Genomic DNA, 20,698 nt, shown 5'->3' with positions numbered 1-20,698 from the left:
AGCGCCATTGGGCTGAGATTGGAAGCCCATGCTGAGCTGAGGAAAGAGTGTATCAGCCTGAGGAAACAGTGAGCACAGAGGCCTGGAGAGAGAAAGGAGGCCTCTGTGGTTGTAGCACAGTCAATCAAGGGCCAAGATTGGTAGAAAATGAAGCAGGAGACAAAGGCAAAGGGCAGGTAATGAAGGACCTTGAAAGCCATAATGAGGAATTTAGATCTTACTATAGGAGCAGAGGGGGATTTTAAGTGCTGGTGGAGGGGTTGGTGGTCATATGGTTGGGTTTACAGTTTAACAAGAGCCTTCCAGTTTGTGTGGAGAATGGTGTGTTTGGGGTTGGGTGGGGGTGGAGACTGGAACCGTGCTAGTGGGGGAAGCCCTGGAGATCAGTCAGTTCAGGGCAGGCATGCTAGTTACGTGGCCTAGTGGTGGCTGTGGAGAAGGAGAGGAGTGAATGCATCTCACGTGGATTTTGATGTGAACCTGTTGATGGCTTGATGTGGGAGCTGACAGGAGGGAGGAATCACAGATGATTCCCAGATCCTCCTCCAAATGAACTGAAAATGTGAATTCTGACTCAAAGCCAGGAGGCACTTTAGTTTCTTTTTGTAGTCCTTGAGCCCTTCACCGCAGGGCTGGGCATGCCAAGGTATATTGGATTAATATACCATACATATCCTGAAATAGAGTTGCCTTTATTCAGATCCATGTCTGGGTATGAGGGTAGATGCAACTGTATTTTTCAAAGTGGTTTCCTCGAGGCTGCATCTGGTGAAAATAGAGTATCCGTATAGCAAGTGAATGAGTAAGAAGAGTTAAGTATATTAACCATCAGACTTGAAGACCAGATTTACTTTAAAGATAATCAGGCATTGACTAACTGGAAAGTTGTTACTGTCTCTGTGAAGGGGGGGGGCAGAAGCATTAATAGGCTTCAGCATATCAAATGCACAGGAACACGTACACAGCTATTTGAGTAGCACACTGCCACGTCTTAGTTTCACAGGTAAAGAATAAGCCATCTTAGACATGATATCTACTTTAGCTGTCACAAGATAATTTGGTTAGATCCTCTTACCTCCTTGCTTACCTCTTTGCTAACTCACCAGTGGAAGGTAGACTGGTAAGTGGGATTGCATGAGGCTGAGCAATTATTTCCCATCAATTGCTGAAACCCTGGCCTGCCCTGTTGTATGGCTTCAAGGGGACACCATTTTCACATGCGTTTCATGTGTTTTAGGCTTCCTGGAGCACAATGACACTGTGGGGCTTGCTAGAGTTGTGTGATGTGGTGGGCCTGCCCTTCCCAATGCTAATCCCTTTGCTGGATTTGCGCCATGCTGGATTTGATTCCCTGTCCTGGCTAATAGTTCCCTCAAAACTGAAAATTGGGAGTAAGCCTTGACTGCCTCTTTCCTTCACTTTCCTCACCAAGTCTTGTTAGTCTTCCCCTCCGAAAGTAGACAAGCTGTCTTCTCTCTGTAATTGCCTCTGATTCCTTCTTGCCTACTGAAACCATTGCACCAGCTTCCTAAAGGATCTTTTAGCTGTCATCCCCTCCATTGCAGCCAGAGGGATTATTCAGATGGGTAGCACTGATCACATCATTTCCTTGTTTAAAAAAAAAAAAAAGAAAAAGAAAAAAAGAAAACTCCTGTGTGGAGTTTTACGGGTACAGTCCAAGTTCCTTAGCAAGGCTTCTGATACCTGCTGTGTATGACTTTTGTGTTCTAGAGATAGTTCCCTGTACCTGTTGTTTTTGATACTGTGTTCCTTTACTCCTTGTGTTTGGCTCAGCCCAGGTGTGTCATGTCTGGGAAGTTTTCCTAATCCTCCAGACTGGCCTAAGGGCCCTTTCCCTGGTACCCCATCATACCCTTTCCCATCATAGTGTTTGTTACATTATTTTATAAAGATCTGATTCTGAATTTTTCTTGTCCCAAACCCTTTTATTTAACTCCTGGATGGCTGGGACCTTTCTTTTTTTTTTCAGCTTCTAGTACAGTGCCACGCACATAGTAGGGATTTAATAGATGTTCATTGAAATAAACCATACAGTGATTGACAGTCCTGTGCATGATGCACATGAAAGATGTCAGAGCACCAGACGTGCATTCACTGCTTTTGTTGAAATTACCTCGTAAAGCCTTACAGGGCTGTGGGGCAAGAATAGGTAACAGAGATGAATGTTGCACCCCCTCCACGTTAATCCATGTACAAAGCATCAGAATGCACAGTGTCAATTGCCAAGGATTAGAACCTTAAGAAACAACAGTCTTCTTTCTGTCCTGTGTAAAAATGAGTTTATTTTTTCTACCTTTTGTTTACCGGTTGATACTCTTACTTAAAAACAAAAACAAAAACATTGTTTTGCAGGACAGGGTCTAGTGCTGCACCATCCACTGTGGTACCATATATGTCTACATGTAGCTCTTTAAATTTAGATTTAAATTAAAATGAAATAAAATTTGGGGTGCCTGGGTGGCTCAGTGGGTTAAGCCTCTGCCTTTGGCTTAGATCATGATCTCAGGGTCCTGGGATGTAGCCCCGCATCGGGCTCTCCACTCAGCAGGGAGCCTGCTCCCCCCCCACCCCGCCTGCCTCTCTGCCTACTTGTGATCTCTGTCTGTCAAATAAGTAAATAAAATCTTTAAGAAAATAAAATGAAATAAAATTTCAAAATCAGTTTCTCAGCCAGTAGCCACATTCTGAATGCTTTAATAGCCACATGTGGCTAGTAGCTACCATATCTGTGGATGGCACAGATAACAGAACAATTCTGGCATCACAGAAATTTCTAAAGGCTAGTGCTTGGCTGTAGTAATTGGTGTTGGAGGTTAAGATTGAGGCATTGAAGCACAGCTGTATTAGGAAAGCAGCCAGTTTATGGTATGTGTCCTTACTGAATTCCGGTTACTACCAGAGTCGAGGATAGGCCTTTCCAACCACTATTGGGAAATATTTTGCATTTGAAAGAGGTAGTAGTCTGTTATTGGCCTGTCTTCCAAATGCAATGGTAAAAGGAAATTTCTAGTGCTGGAATAATCCTCAGACATTCTGGTCTAGTTGCAGAGGAGGAAGCTAAGGCTCCAAAAGATAAAGTGGGCAGCTGTTAGTGGCAGAGCTCTGGGCTTCTCACCCTCAGTCCACTGTGCCATTCTGCAGTGCTTCTTAAGCTGTGTCCTCTGTGATTGATGCCAACGGGTTAAAAAGGATGGCTTGTTTAAAAAAAAAAAAAAGTCCTTTAATCTTAGGGGGTTGAACAGTTTCATCATGATAGCAGGTAATGATCACTGAGCCTTGGTGAAATCAATGCTGCTAATAAAAACGAAGTACTCCCAAAGACCCTGTTATTGTGTCTCACTTTCTTACAGATTCTAAGTCAGTCAGTTGTTGCTGAATGCTCCATAATTATGAAAAGAATCTTACTCTTTGCATATGGGAAGATATCCTGTCTTCATTATGACTTTTTCAAGGTTGAATAATCCTGACTGCACCTGGTTTCAGCTAGTAACTTTGGGGGAAATGTAATCTTTGTTTACCATGATCTTTTTGTGGCAAATGAGGCATAAACAGTGTCAAATGTGTGCATGAAGTGTGATATTAGTTTGACTGTAAAATGAGCTATTTGAATCTGTGAATCCAATATTAGGGTCTTTATTTTTCTTTGCATGGAATTTTGTTTTTTCGTCTCTAACTGTTGTGAGGATGACTTTTAATTTTCTGAGCTCCTGTGATTTTTTTTTCTTTTTTAATCGTTCCCCACAGTCCTCCCTTCCCTCTCCCCTTCTTTCCCCCACCCCAGCTGATAATCACACAACTCTTTTAAGAATTTTAATCATCTGCAGAAATGAAAATTTTTAGATGGTCTTATTTCTACTAGAACGAGTGACAAAAGGAAGCACTGATGAGCTATCTTGTGAAACTGGAGTAATTGGCCTTGTGAACAGTAGCCTTTGCATGTGCCAGAATTTTCTTAGTGTCTCAGACAAGTGGCTGTGTTGAGTGGCTATGTTGATTACTGCTGTCTAATTATGCTCAGAGCTCTGGATTTTGCACAGTGGCCATCTCTTAGGTTGACTATCAAATTTCTGGAGTCCTTTCTTGATGTCCAGTTATCAGGAACAGTGATTTGATATCTATCTAGAAAGGCTTGTTTTTACTTTGTGGTATATATTACATAAGAATCTCAAAAGGGACATGTCTGCTGGTTTGGTTACTAGAACATTTGTTACACAGAAATTGAAGAGCAAGGAACGAGAGGAGCACTACCTATCCAGATTTTTTAGTTGTCTATGAGGTAGAAAGGGTAAAATAGGAGATAATAGTTGAACTGTATTATGAGGTGTTTATCATTACGTGGAATAAGGTATATGAGATCTCTTATGTTTTTCCCCAAATGCAGTTTTACATGTAGAAAAATATTGATGTACCATACAGAGTTACTGTTATACATGAATGTTAATTTTTATTGGGGAGTACAAGTGCTAAAAAGTGATTTAGTATTCTCACACTTTATAAGAGGTTTAAATAGGAGATTTGTTGGCGAATAGTTTGCTTTTTTTTTGTTTCTCTTAATCTGGAAAGTCCCAGTTCTGGGGAATTTTTTTCCCTATACTGACCTTGGGTAGCTCTGTAATTTCTGAGTTATGTTTACACTGACCTGGGGGATGTCTTTGCAATTCCCCCAGGGGTTTCTGCACTAACCTGGGGTGTCTTAGTAGTTCCCCAAGTATGTCTACTTGGACTTGGGATGTCTTCCTAGTAAGTGAGGTTAGTCTGCATTTACATATGATGTCTCTAATTCTAGGGAAAATGTTCACACCAAGTTAGAGAATCATTCTATCCCCTGTATTCTCAGTGGTTAACAGGTTTTACTAGTGTGGTATTGTCACATGGTTTAAGTACTGAGTAAGTGAACTATGCTTGTGGAGTGGGGAGCAGATACAAATTTACTGTAAAAAAATGTGTCATAAAGGCAAGATACTAGATTCAGGGACATGTGCATGTAATGCTTGTCATTTTAATTTGCAAAAAGTTTTTGTTTTAATGATTTCTAAATGTGTGGACACATTCAGTGAGCCTTTATATTGCCCCTTTAATATGATATAATTGAAATGTTTCTTCTCTCATGGTTTTCCCTTACTCTTTTAGGTGTGGTTTTCCTGTTTGGCAAAGTTTGGATTGAATCCGCCAAAACCCATGTGAGCTGTTGTGTCATGGTGAAAAACATCGAGCGAACACTTTACTTCCTTCCCCGAGAAATGGTGATCATTAGTGATTAGCCTCTAATTCCCAGTACCTTGTATGTTCTGCCACCAGCCCTCTTCTTCAGTGAGGCTGTGACTTCTCCACAGCCTTGGTGCTGCTTTCTTGCTGGCTGTCTTGGAACCACTGGTTGTCAGCAGTTCCTTTAGAGGTTGGAAAAATAGAGAATGGAGTAAAACCATGGGTTTTTTGACTCGTTAGAATGTCAAAGTGTGAGTTTTAGAATATAATAGTATCTTTTCCCCCACCCTTCATTTTCCTAGTAATCATGGTTGGGAGTGTATGGCTCAGAAACGTGACGGCATTTGGGTGCGTTGTCCTGCTTCTGCTCTGCAGGCAGCAGTACCAGTCCCTCCACGGCCGTTGAACTGGCTCAGGCCCATTTGCTCCTCCTTTTTAAATTGGGGCTTCCCATCCACACTCCCCTCCCAAACCCAGCCTCTCCCCTGAGATCTCAGCTGAACTGTGAATCTGAAGCTTCTTGGTCAGAATTTACAACTCTGCTGTCCCATTTTTTAGAGTCTGTCCTTATCTGATGTGCTCTTATGATGACACTGGGAAGATTTGGGCCCTGGTTTTAGTCCATTTTTGGGGTCTGCTGCTATCTTTGAACTCCTCTATCTAGAAGACTGTTCTTTTAAATGTTGTAATGGCTGAAGGTGAAAATTGAATTGGACTTGGGTTTCTTGTTGTTAAAAAGATCTCATGTACAGATACTTTTTCTCCCTCTCCTCTCCTCTCTGGGAGAGCAGAAAATTGATCGAAGTACAGGAAAAGAAACAGAAACTCCAGTCACAATGAAGGATGTTTATGATGAATTTGATGAGAAAATAGCAGCAAAATACAAAATCATGAAGTTCAAGTCCAAGGTTTGTATTTGGTGATAGTTTTTTCCCACTGTTTATTAGTTGTTTGTTCATTTCCTGACTTATAAAATAGTTCTTGTATATCTTTGTGCAAAATGTCTTTTTTGTGACTATAATCCATTGGATGGAAATTTCATAGATAGCCATATAAAATTAGTATGTAAGATTTATAAAAAATACTTTCTTTCTCTTTAAACTACTTAGACAGTAATTTTCTTGAGTTTGAATAGAAAGGTAACACATAGCAAAGTAATTGTTTCCAATCCTTGTAGCATATCTTGTGTTCTTTCTGAAATGGAGAAGAAACTCTTCTGATTTTGTTTTTATTAGTTATTGGCAGGTTGTTTTGGTCGGAGGGTTAAGGTTTTATATTTAAAAATTGGGGACTGTGATGCTATTTCTGATAGGATAAAAATCTTTTATTTGTGTGTTACATATTGATCGGTCTTGATTTTAGTGTGATAAATGACACCTTTGGCCATCATCGTAGGGGCTTGTAACTCAGCATACTTTTAACAGTGATTGCAGCAAAGGGAGAATTGAGTTGCTGAAGATAAGGTTAATCATCTTAACTATTTGAGCTTTGAATTATGGCTGATGGATCAGTTCTGTCAAGTTCTAGAAGTAGTGTAGTATAACGGTGAAGAGCATAGGTGCTGAGACCACACTGCTTGTGCTTTAAGTCCTAGCCATATGACTTTGTAGTATGTGACTTTGGATAAGAGATGAGTGAGTTCTCTGGGCTTGTTTGTTCACTTAGAAATGGAACCCTATTTCAAGAGTTGTTGGAAGAGTAAGCCCCCAAATTCTTACTAGGTGATTAGAACAGTCCTTGGCATTTAGTAAGCACTCAGTAAATAGGAGCTATAATTTTAATGCTAATATTAATTCTTCTAGCAAGTTGGTGTTGGTTAATATCAAAGAATAGCAAGTTATTGAATACATTAACATTATAAAAATCTTTAATCTTTTATTGCCCTGCTTGAATGCAAATATTCCTAAGTTCTGTAGTGTCCAGGAGAAGTCTTTTTAGCATCTTGTCATTGGGTGTTTTAGTCCCAGTGGAAAAGGGGAAAGAGTGCCCATTTGGCTTTCTTTACCTTTGTGTTCCATAAAGATACTAGATTCAAGGACATGTGCATGTAATGCTTGTCATTTTAATTTGCAAAAAGTTTTTGTCCTAATGATTTCTAAATATCTACTTACCCAGCCAGTGGAAAAGAACTATGCTTTTGAGATACCTGATGTTCCAGAAAAATCTGAGTACTTGGAAGTTAGATACTCGGTAAGTTAAAGAAAATTACTGGGTTTTGGTTGAGCATGACATTTCTCTATTTTTGAAATTTCAGCTGGCTTTCAATTAGGAGTATCAACAGGGATCCTCAAACTCACGGTTCATTCAGGTGGACTTACAGTAATGAATAATTAAACTGGGTAAAATTAATTTGAATATATAGAATACTGGTTGTACTGCCTTTCTTGGCTTTCAAGTGTGCATCTTTAAATAAATAAGTTGAAACCGCACAACTGCTTGCTTGTCAAGTGGAATGAATGCCACATGATGGAGTTGAATATCATTAGTCTGTTGAAGGGTCCCTTCTGAGCAGCAGAAAGGTGAGAGAGGAACATCTGTAGCATCTCTGTAGTGCTGCTCTTGTTCCACTGATAGGCAGGGTCATTGCTGTGGGATGTTAATTAACTGGGCCTTAACCTCTTTTTACCTTTGTTATAGAGTTCTGATCTCACAGTGTTGGAAAAGGGAAACTTTTAAGAAATGTTTCTGACAGTGGTGATGAAAAGTACCATAGAAGCATTTTAAATGAGTTCCACTCTTGCTTTTATTCTTCTAATGGAGTGGTACTTATTTGGCTATTCTTTATCTGTAAGGCATGTACAGCTCTGGACAGAAATCCTCTTTTGGGGGAGCTTCTTGGCCTATTTTTCTTCTAATGGATGCCATCAAGATGCATTATTTTGTCATTGTGAATTGTTTTTGTGTCCTACTGTGAATTGTTTTGGATTTCATTTGTTGCAAATTACATTTCATATATATCAAAGGGGTTTCTTCTGGTGGTTCGTAAAGAGGCCTTTGTTTATTTCAAATATAGACTTTGGAAGATGTGAAGTAATAGTTTTAAACAAAAGGGCTTTTTTTTCTTCTTCTTTGCCTTTTTCAGGCTGAAATGCCACAGCTTCCTCAGGATTTGAAAGGAGAAACTTTTTCTCATGTATTTGGGACCAACACATCCAGCTTGGAATTGTTCTTGATGAACAGAAAGATCAGAGGACCTTGTTGGCTCGAAGTGAAAAATCCACGTAAGGGAATATTTACGTTCAGAAAGCCAGATTGCTGATAGAGGCAATTTTTAGTAGTGAAGGAATTGGTTTCTGTATTTCAGTGCATCTACTTCCTTTTTTATGTTGTTTTCCTCAAGGTATTCTTTGAGTGACTATAGGGAATATGTTTGGAGGCATTTGATCGCTGTGGTGCCTGGCATTTCAGTGGGAGGGAGGCCTTTGTGAACCCAGGTGGTCGTTGGCATGCATCCCTCTTTGTGCTGCTGTTGGCCTGTACTTCTGGCTGGTGATGCCCACCTCCTGTATGTAGTGGACTGCTGGCCTCGGAAGGAGGGGAGGCATCACTGCTGGAGGCAGCTAGTGCTCTTTGGTTATTTACCTCCTGTTTTCTGTATTTACATCTGTGATATCCTGTTTTGGCTTCTTGAATCTTTTAAAAATGTTTTATGATTCCTCCAGGGTATTTTTGTTTTTTGAACCTATTTGGGGTCCTGGGTTCTTGAGAAAATCAGAGGAAAGCTGTGGACCTTTTTTCCCAGGAAGTTGAATATATGTGTATACATACATATGCATGCACACACACATGGTTTTGCATACAACCCAGTAACTGGGTTTATTTTTAGTTAGATGTTGTAATAAGACATTCATTTTGGGGCGCCTGGGTGGCTCAGTGGGTTAAAGCCTCTGCCTTCGGCTCAGGTCATGATCCCAGGGTCCTGGGATCGAGCCCCGCATCGGGCTCTGCTCAGCAGGGAGCTTGCTGATTTTAATAAATAAAATCCTTTTATTTATTTGACAGAGATCACAAGTAGGTAGAGAGACAGGCAGAGAGGGGGCGGGGAAGCAGGCACCCTGCAGAGCAGAGAGCCCAATGCGGGGCTGGATCCCAGGACCCTGGGATCATGACCTGAGCCGAAGGCAGAGGCTTTAACCCACTGAGCCACCCAGGCGCCCTGTAATAAGACATTCTTATTAGAATATGGGGTTCATGACTATCTCAGTTAATCACAGATGTCTTAATTATAGTAGTTGTTCTTTTTCAGCAAATGGCTATTGATCTGTTGTATCTATTCTCTCTTAGAGCTCTTGAATCAGCCAGTCAGTTGGTGTAAAGTTGAGGCAATGGCTCTGAAACCAGACCTGGTGAATGTGATTAAAGATGTTGGTCCTCCTCCACTCGTGGTCATGTCTTTCAGCATGAAGACGATGCAGAATGCAAAGACACATCAAAATGAGGTAAAAAAATAGGGCAGATGTGTGTATCTGTGCTTTAGATTCGGTGCTAGCTTGGAGTTTGCAACTATTCTACAAGGGGTAATTGTTCTTTCTGGAGGAGAAAGAATACTAATGCACTACCAAACTCCATTATGGAGAATGAATTGAATTTGTTGGATGTTGTAGTTTTTCTTTAAAGATTTAAATTGCTGCACTTATTTTTTGTTTTTTGAATTTTTTATTTTGGTGAACTTTAAGTGGACTTGGAATAATATAATTAAGTCCTATATCCTTTTACTCATATTTAGCAGTTAGGAAGATTTTGTCACACTTGTTTCCCCCTCTCTTGCTTTTCCTGTTGAAGTATTTTAAAAGCTAAGGTCAGATGTGTAATTTACCATTGTATTCTTTGGTATGCATCTCTCAAACCATGTACTCTTTCTTATAGATAACAATTATTGCATTTACTAACTATACCAGTGATACCTTGATACCATCTAAAATACTCAGTCCATATTCACGTGATTCTGTTTATCAAAAATATCTTTCTTTATTGAATTATATTTGACATCTCTTAGTTTCAGGTATACCACATAGTGATTTTATGTTCTTATGCTTTACAGAATGATCACATGATAGGTCTAGTTACCATTTGTCACCATATGAATTATTACAATATTACTGGCTCAGAAATGTTTTACCAGTTGGTTTACTTGAATCAGGTTTCATATAAGATTTTTTTGTCTCTTGAATCTCTCTTAAATGGGAGCAGCGCCCTCGAACCCTTTTTCCACTGACATTGACTTATTTAAGAATCATTGTTGTCTCATAGAATGTCCCATTTTCTGTGTTTGCTTCCTTATGTCACTGGACTTCTTCCTCTATACCAGGTGTTGGCACAATATGGCCTGTGGCCAAATCCAGCCTTTCCATCTGTTTTTGTAAATAAAGTTTAATTGAAAGGCATTGTGTCCATTTGTTTACATATTATCTGCAGTTGCTGTAGAGTTAATAGTCATGACTTAGGCCATGTGACCTGAGAGCCTAAAATACTTAGTATTTGGCTCTTTACATGACAAATGTGCTGGCCCTTCCTAGTTGACGCTAAACAATTGATTAGATTCAGTTTTGACTTTTTGCCGTCAGTATACTCTATAGGTGGTATGATGTATTTCATACTCCCTTATATATCAGCAGGTATATAATATCTGGGGCTATGATTGATTAGTGGGTTCAAGTTTGCATCTATAGGAGGGTTTTTTAAACTTTGCACTACTAATGTTTTGGGCTGAATTATTCATTGTTGTGAGGGCTGTCCTGGGCATTGTGGGGTGTTTAGCCGTAATGCTGGCCTCTGCCCAATGCCAAGTAGCACCCCTCTCCCCTATTTGTGACAACCAAAAAGCCTCCACACATTTCCAAGTGTCCTCTTGGGGTGGAGACCAAAATTGTTCACATTTGAGAGCTACTGGTCTAATAACTCCCCCTTCATTTTTTACCTGAATTAGTTAATTCATTAGGACTTGTAAAACAGATTTTTAATTCTGTCATCCTTTCCATGTTTATTAGTTAAACATGTTAAATATTAGAGCATTTGTTAGTTAAATTTTTCTATAAAATTAACTTTTCTTCATTAACCAGCACTATTTGGTTATGCTGCAGTAGATCATACAGATGAGGGATGATGAGGTCAATGTGTACTTCTTTGTCTTCCATTGCCAATTTTCTGAGTAGGAAGTTGGGGGCCTACATTGCATGCAGTGTTGACCAGTAATTTTTTTGTTTATTTTTGTTGTTACTTATATTTTATTTCCTTTTTTATGGAATATTCTGAACTCAGAGGTTTTATATTTACTCATCATGTTTCAGTTCATTGCCATCATTATTACTGTAACTTTTTTTTCAAAGATTTTATTTATTTATTGGACAGATGGAGATCACAAGCAGGCAGAGGCAGGCAGAGAGAGAGGAGGAAGCAGGCTCCCTGCTGAGCAGAGAGCCCGATGTGGGGCTCGATCCCAGGACTCTGAGATCATGACCTGAGCCAAAGGCAGCGGCTTAACCCACTGAGCCACCCAGGCGCCCCTATTACTGTAACTTTTGATGCTTAAATATTTCTTTGGTCAGTGGGGACATTTTATTGTTCACTTCTAAATCCTTTTGACATTGAAGGGGATTTTTAAAAAAAATTTATTTGTCAAAGAAAGATCACAAGTAGGCAGAGTCAGGCAGAGAGAAAGTGAGGAGGAACCAGGCTCCCTGCCGAGCAGAGAGCCCAATGCGGGACTCCATCCCAGGATCCTGAGATCACGACTTGAGCTGAAGGCAGAGGCCCAACCCACTGAGCAATCCAGGTGTTCCGAAGGGGATGTTTTTTAACAGCAGCCTTTTTGGCATTGTTTTTACTCTAAATTTTTTTACTATGTGATTGGATCTTTTAGTAATAGTTAATATAGTAGATGGACATAGTTAACAGTTACGTGTTTGGAAAAGGTTTAATTAGTTAAAAAAAAGTACCCATCTTCTAGCCCCCAGAGTGAGGTTTCTCAGTACCGTTTCATAATAAAGGAAGTAGGGGTTCATGGAGAAATGGCTGATTCAGGACAGAGGATGTCCAAGATAAGCCTGAAATACCTAGTTATACTAGAAAGCAAGGACAATATTAATTTCTACTGAAGATGTGTCAGAAGGGCCCAGGAGTCAGCTTGGAGAGTTTCCTAGTGGCCAAAGATGGGACAATTTGAGTATGGATAAGGGTAGGAATAGTAGATTGCAACATATGAGTCTGCACTGATGGTCTAAGCACTAACAACCCTGCATCGGTCAACTGTGAAAGCAGCTAGGGAACCAGCTCATTGGTTTGAAAACTGGTAAATAAAGGGATTGACTCTAGCATTTCTCTTGATCTTTTTGAAGTCATTTGTACCTCAGGTAACCAAATAATCAATCAAGGGAAGTTTCTTTGCATAGAAGGTTTCCATCCAAGAAATGATGAAGGAAAAACTGAATATTGCCACTTTGCAATCCCTAATGAAATAGTGGATCAAGCAACCAGTGATTGCTAATAGAACGGAAATTGAGCTAACCAGACATGATGTGCCTGTGCTGATAGAAGTAATGACTAAGTAGCACCTGTAACATATTCGTGCCAAAAACCTGAATGTGATTTGATCAGGCCTTTAGATCTAAATGTGAATTCACTGGCAGTACAGAAACAGGAAAGTGTTAAATATAAGTGTTGGGGTACCGGGGTGGCTCAGTGGGTTAAAGCCTCTGCCTTAGCTTGGGTCATGATCTCAGGGTCCTGGGATCGAGCCCCACATCGGGCTCTCTGCTCAGCGGGGAGCCTGCTTCCTCCTCTATCTCTGCCTGCTTCTCTGCCTACTTGTGATTTCTGTCTGTCAAATAAATAGATAAAATCTTTAAAAAAATATAAGTGTTATTGGAATACAAGCAGCAAAATCAATACTGTGGGGCACTCTATAGGATGAATGACCCAGTTTCTTCAACAAACGAGTTGCAGGGAAATAATAGGTTGAGAGGGGTTGTGCCTGTAGTTCTACCTATCAACCATTTGCAAAGTCTGGACTTACTCAATAAATAAAATTGGGATTGTTGGAATACGTGAAAATTTGAATCCTACCTGGGTATTTAGTGATCTTAAGGAATTACTGTTAATTGTATTAGCTGTGCTTGTGTTACATTTTAGAAACTTACTATCTTTTAAAGTAGTGATTCTCATTGGGGTGAGATTTTGCCCTTTAGAGGACACTTAGCCATGTCTGGAGACATTTTTGGTTGGCACGACTTGGAGGTGGAAGGCAGTGCTATTGGCAGTAAGGGATGCTGCTAAACCTGTCAAGTGAACAGAACAGCCCCTGTAACAAAGAGTTATTTGGTCAAAAATGTCCTAGTGCTGAGGTTGAGAAACTTTATTTTACAGATAGATACATTCTGGAATATTTGTGGGTAAAGTGGTAGGTCTGGATTTTGCTTCAAATAATCTGGATGGAGCCAGGAAGTGTATAGGGATATTGATGAGTTGATAACTGAAGGTAGATGATGGGTATATGAGAGTTGATTTTGCTGTTTTTTCTCTTTGTAAATGTTGAGTGAGAGAGTGAACGAATGAATGAATACAAGAGGCATCCTGCAGCCCTAAGTAAATTAGACGGCTTCCTAAGGATTTAGATTACTTGGTTAATAAAGTTGTTGACAAATGTTTCTAAGCCATGTGCTAGTGTGATGGCATGCTTGTGACTCAAAAGACAGAGAAGGAGACAGATATTAGCCTAATAGCAGAAATAGATATAAAGCTTACAAAGGATACATGTGCTCTGGATAACATCTAATAAAGGAAGATGCCCTAGGATGGGAGGCCGGAGAAGTGTCACTGGTTAGGGAAACTTCTTGGGATGCTCTGAGGGTCAGCCCCTATGGAAAAGTGAAGGCAGCCGGCCTGTCGGTGGGTGAAAACTGCGTTGCGGTTACAGCCAAGGTGTCAGCCAGTCCTAGGGAGCTCAGGCATAGCGACGACCTTCAGAATTGCTCTGAATTCAGATAAGTGGTTTGGGCGATTGTTACCAGTTAACAGCCCTTCTCCCTTCTGAGGCACTAACTAGACAGTGGGTGTAGTTGCCCCCCAGGCAGCTTCCAAGAGATTCCTCTGTGTCAGCCTCTAGCTCTCTTCGTAGTTGGGAAAATGAAGGTCCTTTTCCTGAAGAGGACTTCTGGGTGACACACCTCAGTGTCCACTCCAAAAGTCGTTTCTGAAGAAGTAGGATGGACCTTGAGTATTGGTGGTTGAGTAGGAGTTAACTAGGCACAGAGAAATGGTTTCTTTTTTCTCCCCAGGGGCAGCAAGCTTTCTCCAACACAGTGCCAGGGGAAGCTATTGTTAGTATCAGCACAGAAACAGGGAGACCACTTAGGCTCTTCGATGAACAGGCTGATATAAAACATTGAAATCTGGATATGAACATATAAAATTTTAGACAGAAAAGTCTCCTAATAACCCCAACCTTCAGAGATGACTACTATCAACATTTTTGTATATTTCTTTTCTGTCTTCTTTCTCAGTGTATTTTATTAAAAAGCTAGGATTTTATTATAGATGTGATTTGATTTTCTGCTTTTTTCTTGAGTTTCTCCTATACCTGTACTGTTTCTAATCACAGCAGCAGTACTTGCCGTTCACACACAATTTAGGAAGTACCAATTGTTGTTGTTGTAGTTTCTACACCCATCTCAACTCTTAAGATCTTGATCCACATGCTCTGTTGACTGAGGCAGCCAGGCGCCCCAGAAAGTACAGATTTCAAAAAAAGAAAATGAAGAATACACACAATTCCTCTTCCCCAGCTTCATCTGTGGTTGGCATCCTCCAGATTATTGGTCATGCATATCTATAGCTTTTTTTTTTTTTAAAAGGTTTGAGTCTTTAAACATCACTTGCCTATTTCTTTTGAGATCCCTGGCTGGGAGTCAAGAGTCCTGGGTTCTGGTTCCGGGTCAGAACTTCTATTTTCACCTTTTATTTTCTTTGTTTTTTGTTTGTGTAAATACTTTCATAATAAAAAGTTAAAATATTCATATGGATGAAAATGTTTATCTTTTAATATTCTTGGTAGTTTTGATGAAAATGCAGAATGCATAGTAGGCATTTGATAAGTGATCTTTTTCCCTCCTTTATCTGCAGATTATTGCTGTGGCAGCTTTGGTCCATCACAGCTTTGCATTGGATAAAGCACCCCCACAGCCTCCCTTCCAGTCATATTTCTGTGGTATGTATATTTTTTAGCTGGTCTTCTAATGGCTTGATTTTAATTTTTCTTCCTTTTTCTCCAGCTATTTGATCAGTAACTTTTTCTTTTGATATTTTTAAGAGTAGTTATTACATATTGTTAAAGAAGTTTTCTTTTTCATTTTTTTGTTAGCTGTGGACACTGAGTTTTATTGGATTTGTGGATCCTATTCATCTGGTTTATTTTGTTTACGGAGCAGAAGTTGAGAGGCAGTTTGACATTTTTTTTTTCTGTTCCAGTGGTTATTTTATTGGAATATTCTAGTTTTTTTCCTGGGTCAGAATTACGCTATCACTATTTCCTTTTTATGATGTCTTTCTAAAAGTCTGTCATAGAAGCCTGACCAAGTTTTCTGTGTGGTGAGACAGTATGTCCAGGCATAAATGAATGTCTGCCTATTTAGGAGGAGTTACAGTATATCAAATTAGATCTGAGTTTGCTCTGTGTAAAATTCATTTGGTGAAAAATGTTACACAGGAACCTGCATGCCATGAGTCAGTTTTGAAAAATGTTACACAGGAACCTGCATGCCATGAGTCAGTTTCCAAAGAGCGTTCTGACCTATTTCATGTGGAGACCTTAGTCAGCTAAATAACTTTTTTTTTTTAAAGAAAAGGGCATAATACTATTGATCTATTATATTTCCTGAAATCTTTTCTAGCCTAGAACCAAGTTAGATGGGGGCAGCATCTCCTGTCTGATTTTGTGGGTATTGGGGTATTGGGAAAGGAGGACTAGGAAAACAAGTAGAGAAGTGAATATCATGTATTAGTAGTATTGCGAAGTTTCACTCTTTAAGTGGGGTGGAATACATAGAACAAAAAAATGGTGAGAATACTCTGGAAAATATGTGGAAGAGAGCAGTTGTGAGCTCATCTCAACATGCATTTATTCACCTGCTCTGTGTATGTCACCGTGTGAACAGCTGTTTTGAGTGGTGGTTAATTTACAGTGAAGGAAACTGGTCATCTTTATCTTTCTAACTTGGAGAAGTTTGGAGATCCTTCATTGTACACTGGTTAAGTCTTTGGTGATGGGGGGATTCCCTTTGGGCAAGACTGTTAAACATCCTCCATTCTGACTTAGATGGGTAGAAGATGTTTCATGAAAGTAGTTTTAAACAATTATAGGGACTTAGGGTTCTGTGCATGACTGTTCTTTTTTGTTTAATCAGTCTTTTAAACTTTATAAAAATTGAGGTAAAATTGACATGTAACATTATTTTAATTTCAGGTGTGCAGCATGACAGTTTGATTATTGTGTGTATCATGAAATGATCACCACAATAACCCTAATTAACATCTGTCATCATAGAAAAATGGTTTCTCTTTTGATGAGAACTTTTTTTTTTAATTTATTTATTTGACAAACAGATCACAAGTAGGCAGAGAGAGAGAGGAGGAAGCAGGCTCCCCGCTAAGCAGATAGCCCGATGGGACTCGATCCCAGGACCCTGAGATCATGACCTGAGCCGAAGGCAGAGGCTTAACCCACTGAGCCACCCAGGCGCCCCTCGATGAGAACTTTTAAGATTTACTGTCATGACAATTTGCAAACATGCAAGAGAGTATTACTAACTATAGTCACTGTGCTGTACATTACATCTCTATGACTTTTATAACTGAAGCTTGCACCTGTTGACCCTCTTAACCCAGTCCCTCCTCTATCCTCACATCCCATCGCACTTCCAGGAACCATCAGTCTGTTACTGGTATCTATGACCTCATTTTGTCATTGTTTTTTTAGATTGCACGTATAAGTGAGATCATACAGTATTTATCTTTCTTTGTCTGACTTTGTTTACTATAATGCCCTTCATGGTCTATCCATGGTCTATCCAGGGCAAGATTTGTGACATTTCATTCTTTTTTATGGCCAAATAATAATCTGTTGTATAAGTATACTACTTTTCTTTTTCTGTTCATCCATTGACAAGGACTTAGGTTGCTTCCATTTCCTGGCTCTTGTAAATAATGTTGCAGTGAACATGCGGGTGCAGAGATCTTTTCAAGTTAGTGATGTCATTTTCTTCAAATACCCAGAAGTAGAATACCTAGATCATAGCGTATATTTCTTTCTTTCTTTCTTTTTTTTTTTTTTTTTTTTGAGAAACCTCCATACTGCTTTCCACAGCGGCTGTACACAGTTTGCATTCCCACTAACAGGATACAAGGGTTCACTTTACTCCACATCCTAGGCCTAAGGTGGAGCTTGGACTTGCGATCCCGAGATCAAGTGTCACATGTTCTACTGACTGAGCCAGCCAGGTGCCCCTCCTCTTGTCTTTTTGATAATAGCAATTCTGACACATGTCAGATGATATCCCTGTGCGGTTTTGATTTGCATTTCTTTGATAATTGTGATGTTGACCACTTTTTCATGGACCTGTTGGCTATCTGTATGTCTTCTTTGGAAAAATGTCTATTCAGAACCTTTGCCCACTTTTTTTTTTAAAGTAGGTTCCATGCCCAGTATGGGGTTTGAACTCATGACCCTGAGATCAAGAGTCACTTGTTCTACCGACTGAGCCAGCCAGGTGCCCCAGCATTTGCCCATTTTTTTTTATTATGTTATTTTAGTCACCATACAGTACATCATTAGTTTTGATGTAGTGTTCCATAATTCACTGTTTGCCTGTAACACTCAGTGCTCCATGCGATATGTGCCCTCCTTAATACCCACCACCAGGCTCAGCCATCCCCCCCCCAGGCCTTTGCCCATTTTTTAGTTGGATTGTTTGTTTTATTGCTATTGAGTTATAGGAGTTCCTTGTGTATTTTGGATATTAACCTCCTATTACATACATGATTTGCAAATATTTTCTCCCTTTTGTTAGGTCACCTTTTCATTTTGTTGATAGTTTTCTTTGCTCTGCAAGAGCTTTTTATTGTGATGTAGTCCTACTTGCTTATTTTTGCTTTTGATGCCTTTGCATTTGGTGTCAAATCCAAAAATCATCACCAAGACCAATGTCAGGCAGCTTACTGCCTGTTTTCTTCTAAGAATTTAATGGTTTCGAGTTTTTATATTCACATCTCCAATGCATTTTCCTTTAGTTTTTGTGTATGGTGTAAGATTGTGGTCCAGTTTCATTCTTTTACTTGTGGCTGTCTAGTTTTACCATTTAGTAAAGAGACTATCCTTTTCCCATTGTATATTCATGCCTCTTTTGTCAAAAATTAATTGATCATGTATGCATGCATTAATTTCTTGGATCTCTGTTCTGTTCCATTGATCTAGGTGTCTTTTTATCTTAGTACCATACTGTTTTGATTACTGCAGCTTTGGAGTATAGTTTGGAATCAGGGAGCATGACGTCTCTTGCTTTGTTCTTCTTTACCAAGATTATTTGGGCTACTCGGTGTCTTTTGTGGTTCCATAATGAATTTTAGGATTGCTTGTTCTGGCTTTCCTTTTGAGGTCCAACAACATGACCAGTGGAAATACTTGGAACTCTTAACTCTATAGAGGTAGCGGGTATTTGTTTATATTTAAGACAGTTTCCATTTGGAAACATGCAGCATGTGTATACTTGAAATTGGACTAAGAGGGTGATGGAATCTTTATTTTTTGCCTTCTTATAGTTGTGTCTAAACCGAAGGACTGTATTTTCCCATATACTTTCAAAGAAGACATTAAGGAAAAGGTAAGGAACTCATCATTTATTCCTTTTAAATATGAAGCATCTATTTGTTTAGGAAAAGAAAAAGAGGATGGTGTGGATTAGTAGACTAGGCTATTTTATGTGTTAATTTATTAGATCTGTTCTTGCTACATTGGACTATGGCATTTAATCCACTCAAAATGTATTAGAAATATGAAAGTAGAAACATCATTTAACAATGTTTAAATGTTTCGCCACCTGAAAATAATGAGAAAATAATGGGTAGGCTCAAATCCTCCTTCAGAGAGCTTAAGTGGAAATATTTCCAAAATGCATGATCATGTGATTACTGTTTTGATGAAGTATTGGGTAGAGCTCCTTCCCCCATCCTCCAGCTTGAAGAAAGCCAAGTGAAGTTGGGAATACTGTGGATAGTAAAGGGGACACATTTTGGAAAGATTGATATCGGCTAGTCAGAATTGATCAGTGATCTCTCAACTGCCAATATACTCCATGAAGTTTTCTTGGGTTGTTAATAAAATAGGGGTGGGAAAAAAGTAGTGTAATGTAGTGAGTCTGTCACAAAGGTAAATGTATTCAATGTAAAGAATTTGTTTTAGAGAGTGTGTTTCTTTTGTAAAATGTTTGTGTTCATAAATTTGTGAGTTGTTTTTCTTTTTTTAATATCCTCACTTGGCAAAATTTTAGCAACTATGTCAGGCTCCACTTATTTAAGTTGGCTGGAGAAGTCCAGCAGTCTGGGGGGTACTGTTGGATCAGGCTGTTATTTGTGAAGTGCTCTGAATTACCTATCCAAGTAAAATGATCTAGGAAAATTCATTTAGAGTCTAACTGATATTTGTAGCCAAGTTAGTTGTAGAAAACACATAGCTATCAACTTCCATTTTAAGAGTGTCTTAATAAGAGTGGATCTTTTGAATACCTGATTTATATTCAGTAATCCAAATGGAAGCCTTTTGTGTGAAGATAGGTTTTATTTTTACTGAAGACACCTATAATTCTTAAATGTATGTTTGTTTTCAGTCTAGTTTCTTATTTATGGGTTCTTACACCACTCTTGGAGATTAGTTTATACAATCTTTGGGATTTCTTTGTGTGGCAAATACGTAAACAGTAAAGTCTACCAGGGATTATACAGGAAAGTAAGTGAGTTTTTGACAGGTACTTGGATTCATATGCTTGTTCATATGCGTCCAGATACACAAGTGTGTCCCTGTGGGGGGACATGTCTGCACTTCATAGTGCTCAGCATTTAGAGTTTTGCTTTATTTATACATTTACTTCTATGAGCTCCTTAGAGACTTTCAGCAGTTATTACTGTGAAACCTAGAATCAGCATTGCTTCATTTAGTTTTTAAAAGGATGGATTCTTTGTTTTTGTTTTTTTTTAATATTTTATTTGTTTATTTTGAGAGAGAGAGAGAGAGAGTGCATGCACATGCACCTGACTGAGGTGGGGGGGGGAGAGGCTCAGCAGGGAGTCCAGTGCCCAACTTGGGACTCGATCCCTGGACCCAAAGGCAGACACTTAACTGACTGAGCCCCCCAGGTGCCCCTGGGTGGATTCTTTTAATTCTCAGAAATCTAACCCTGCTTGAACAAGGAACTGAGTATAGTATTTAAAA

At 39.3% G+C, this 20,698-nt stretch overlaps 1 protein-coding gene across 3 annotated transcripts in view; it reads left to right on the top strand.

Moving 5' to 3' along the window:
- POLA1 (DNA polymerase alpha 1, catalytic subunit) overlaps positions 1 to 20,698 on the top strand; it is a 307,687-nt gene that overhangs the window by 19,491 nt on the left and 267,498 nt on the right. For all 3 annotated transcript variants that reach the window (XM_082718245.1, XM_082718243.1, XM_082718244.1), the window contains 7 exons: positions 5,152 to 5,264; positions 6,018 to 6,134; positions 7,342 to 7,416; positions 8,309 to 8,447; positions 9,511 to 9,665; positions 15,343 to 15,427; positions 19,033 to 19,094. In XM_082718245.1, the coding sequence (XP_082574371.1) occupies positions 5,152 to 5,264; positions 6,018 to 6,134; positions 7,342 to 7,416; positions 8,309 to 8,447; positions 9,511 to 9,665; positions 15,343 to 15,427; positions 19,033 to 19,094 (746 nt within the window). The remainder of the gene's footprint in view (positions 1 to 5,151; positions 5,265 to 6,017; positions 6,135 to 7,341; positions 7,417 to 8,308; positions 8,448 to 9,510; positions 9,666 to 15,342; positions 15,428 to 19,032; positions 19,095 to 20,698) is intronic.

Source organism: Mustela nivalis (genome assembly GCF_964662115.1).
Source record: "Mustela nivalis genome assembly, chromosome: X".
NCBI lineage: Eukaryota > Metazoa > Chordata > Mammalia > Carnivora > Mustelidae > Mustela > Mustela nivalis.
This window is presented reverse-complemented; position numbering and strand designations above follow the sequence as displayed.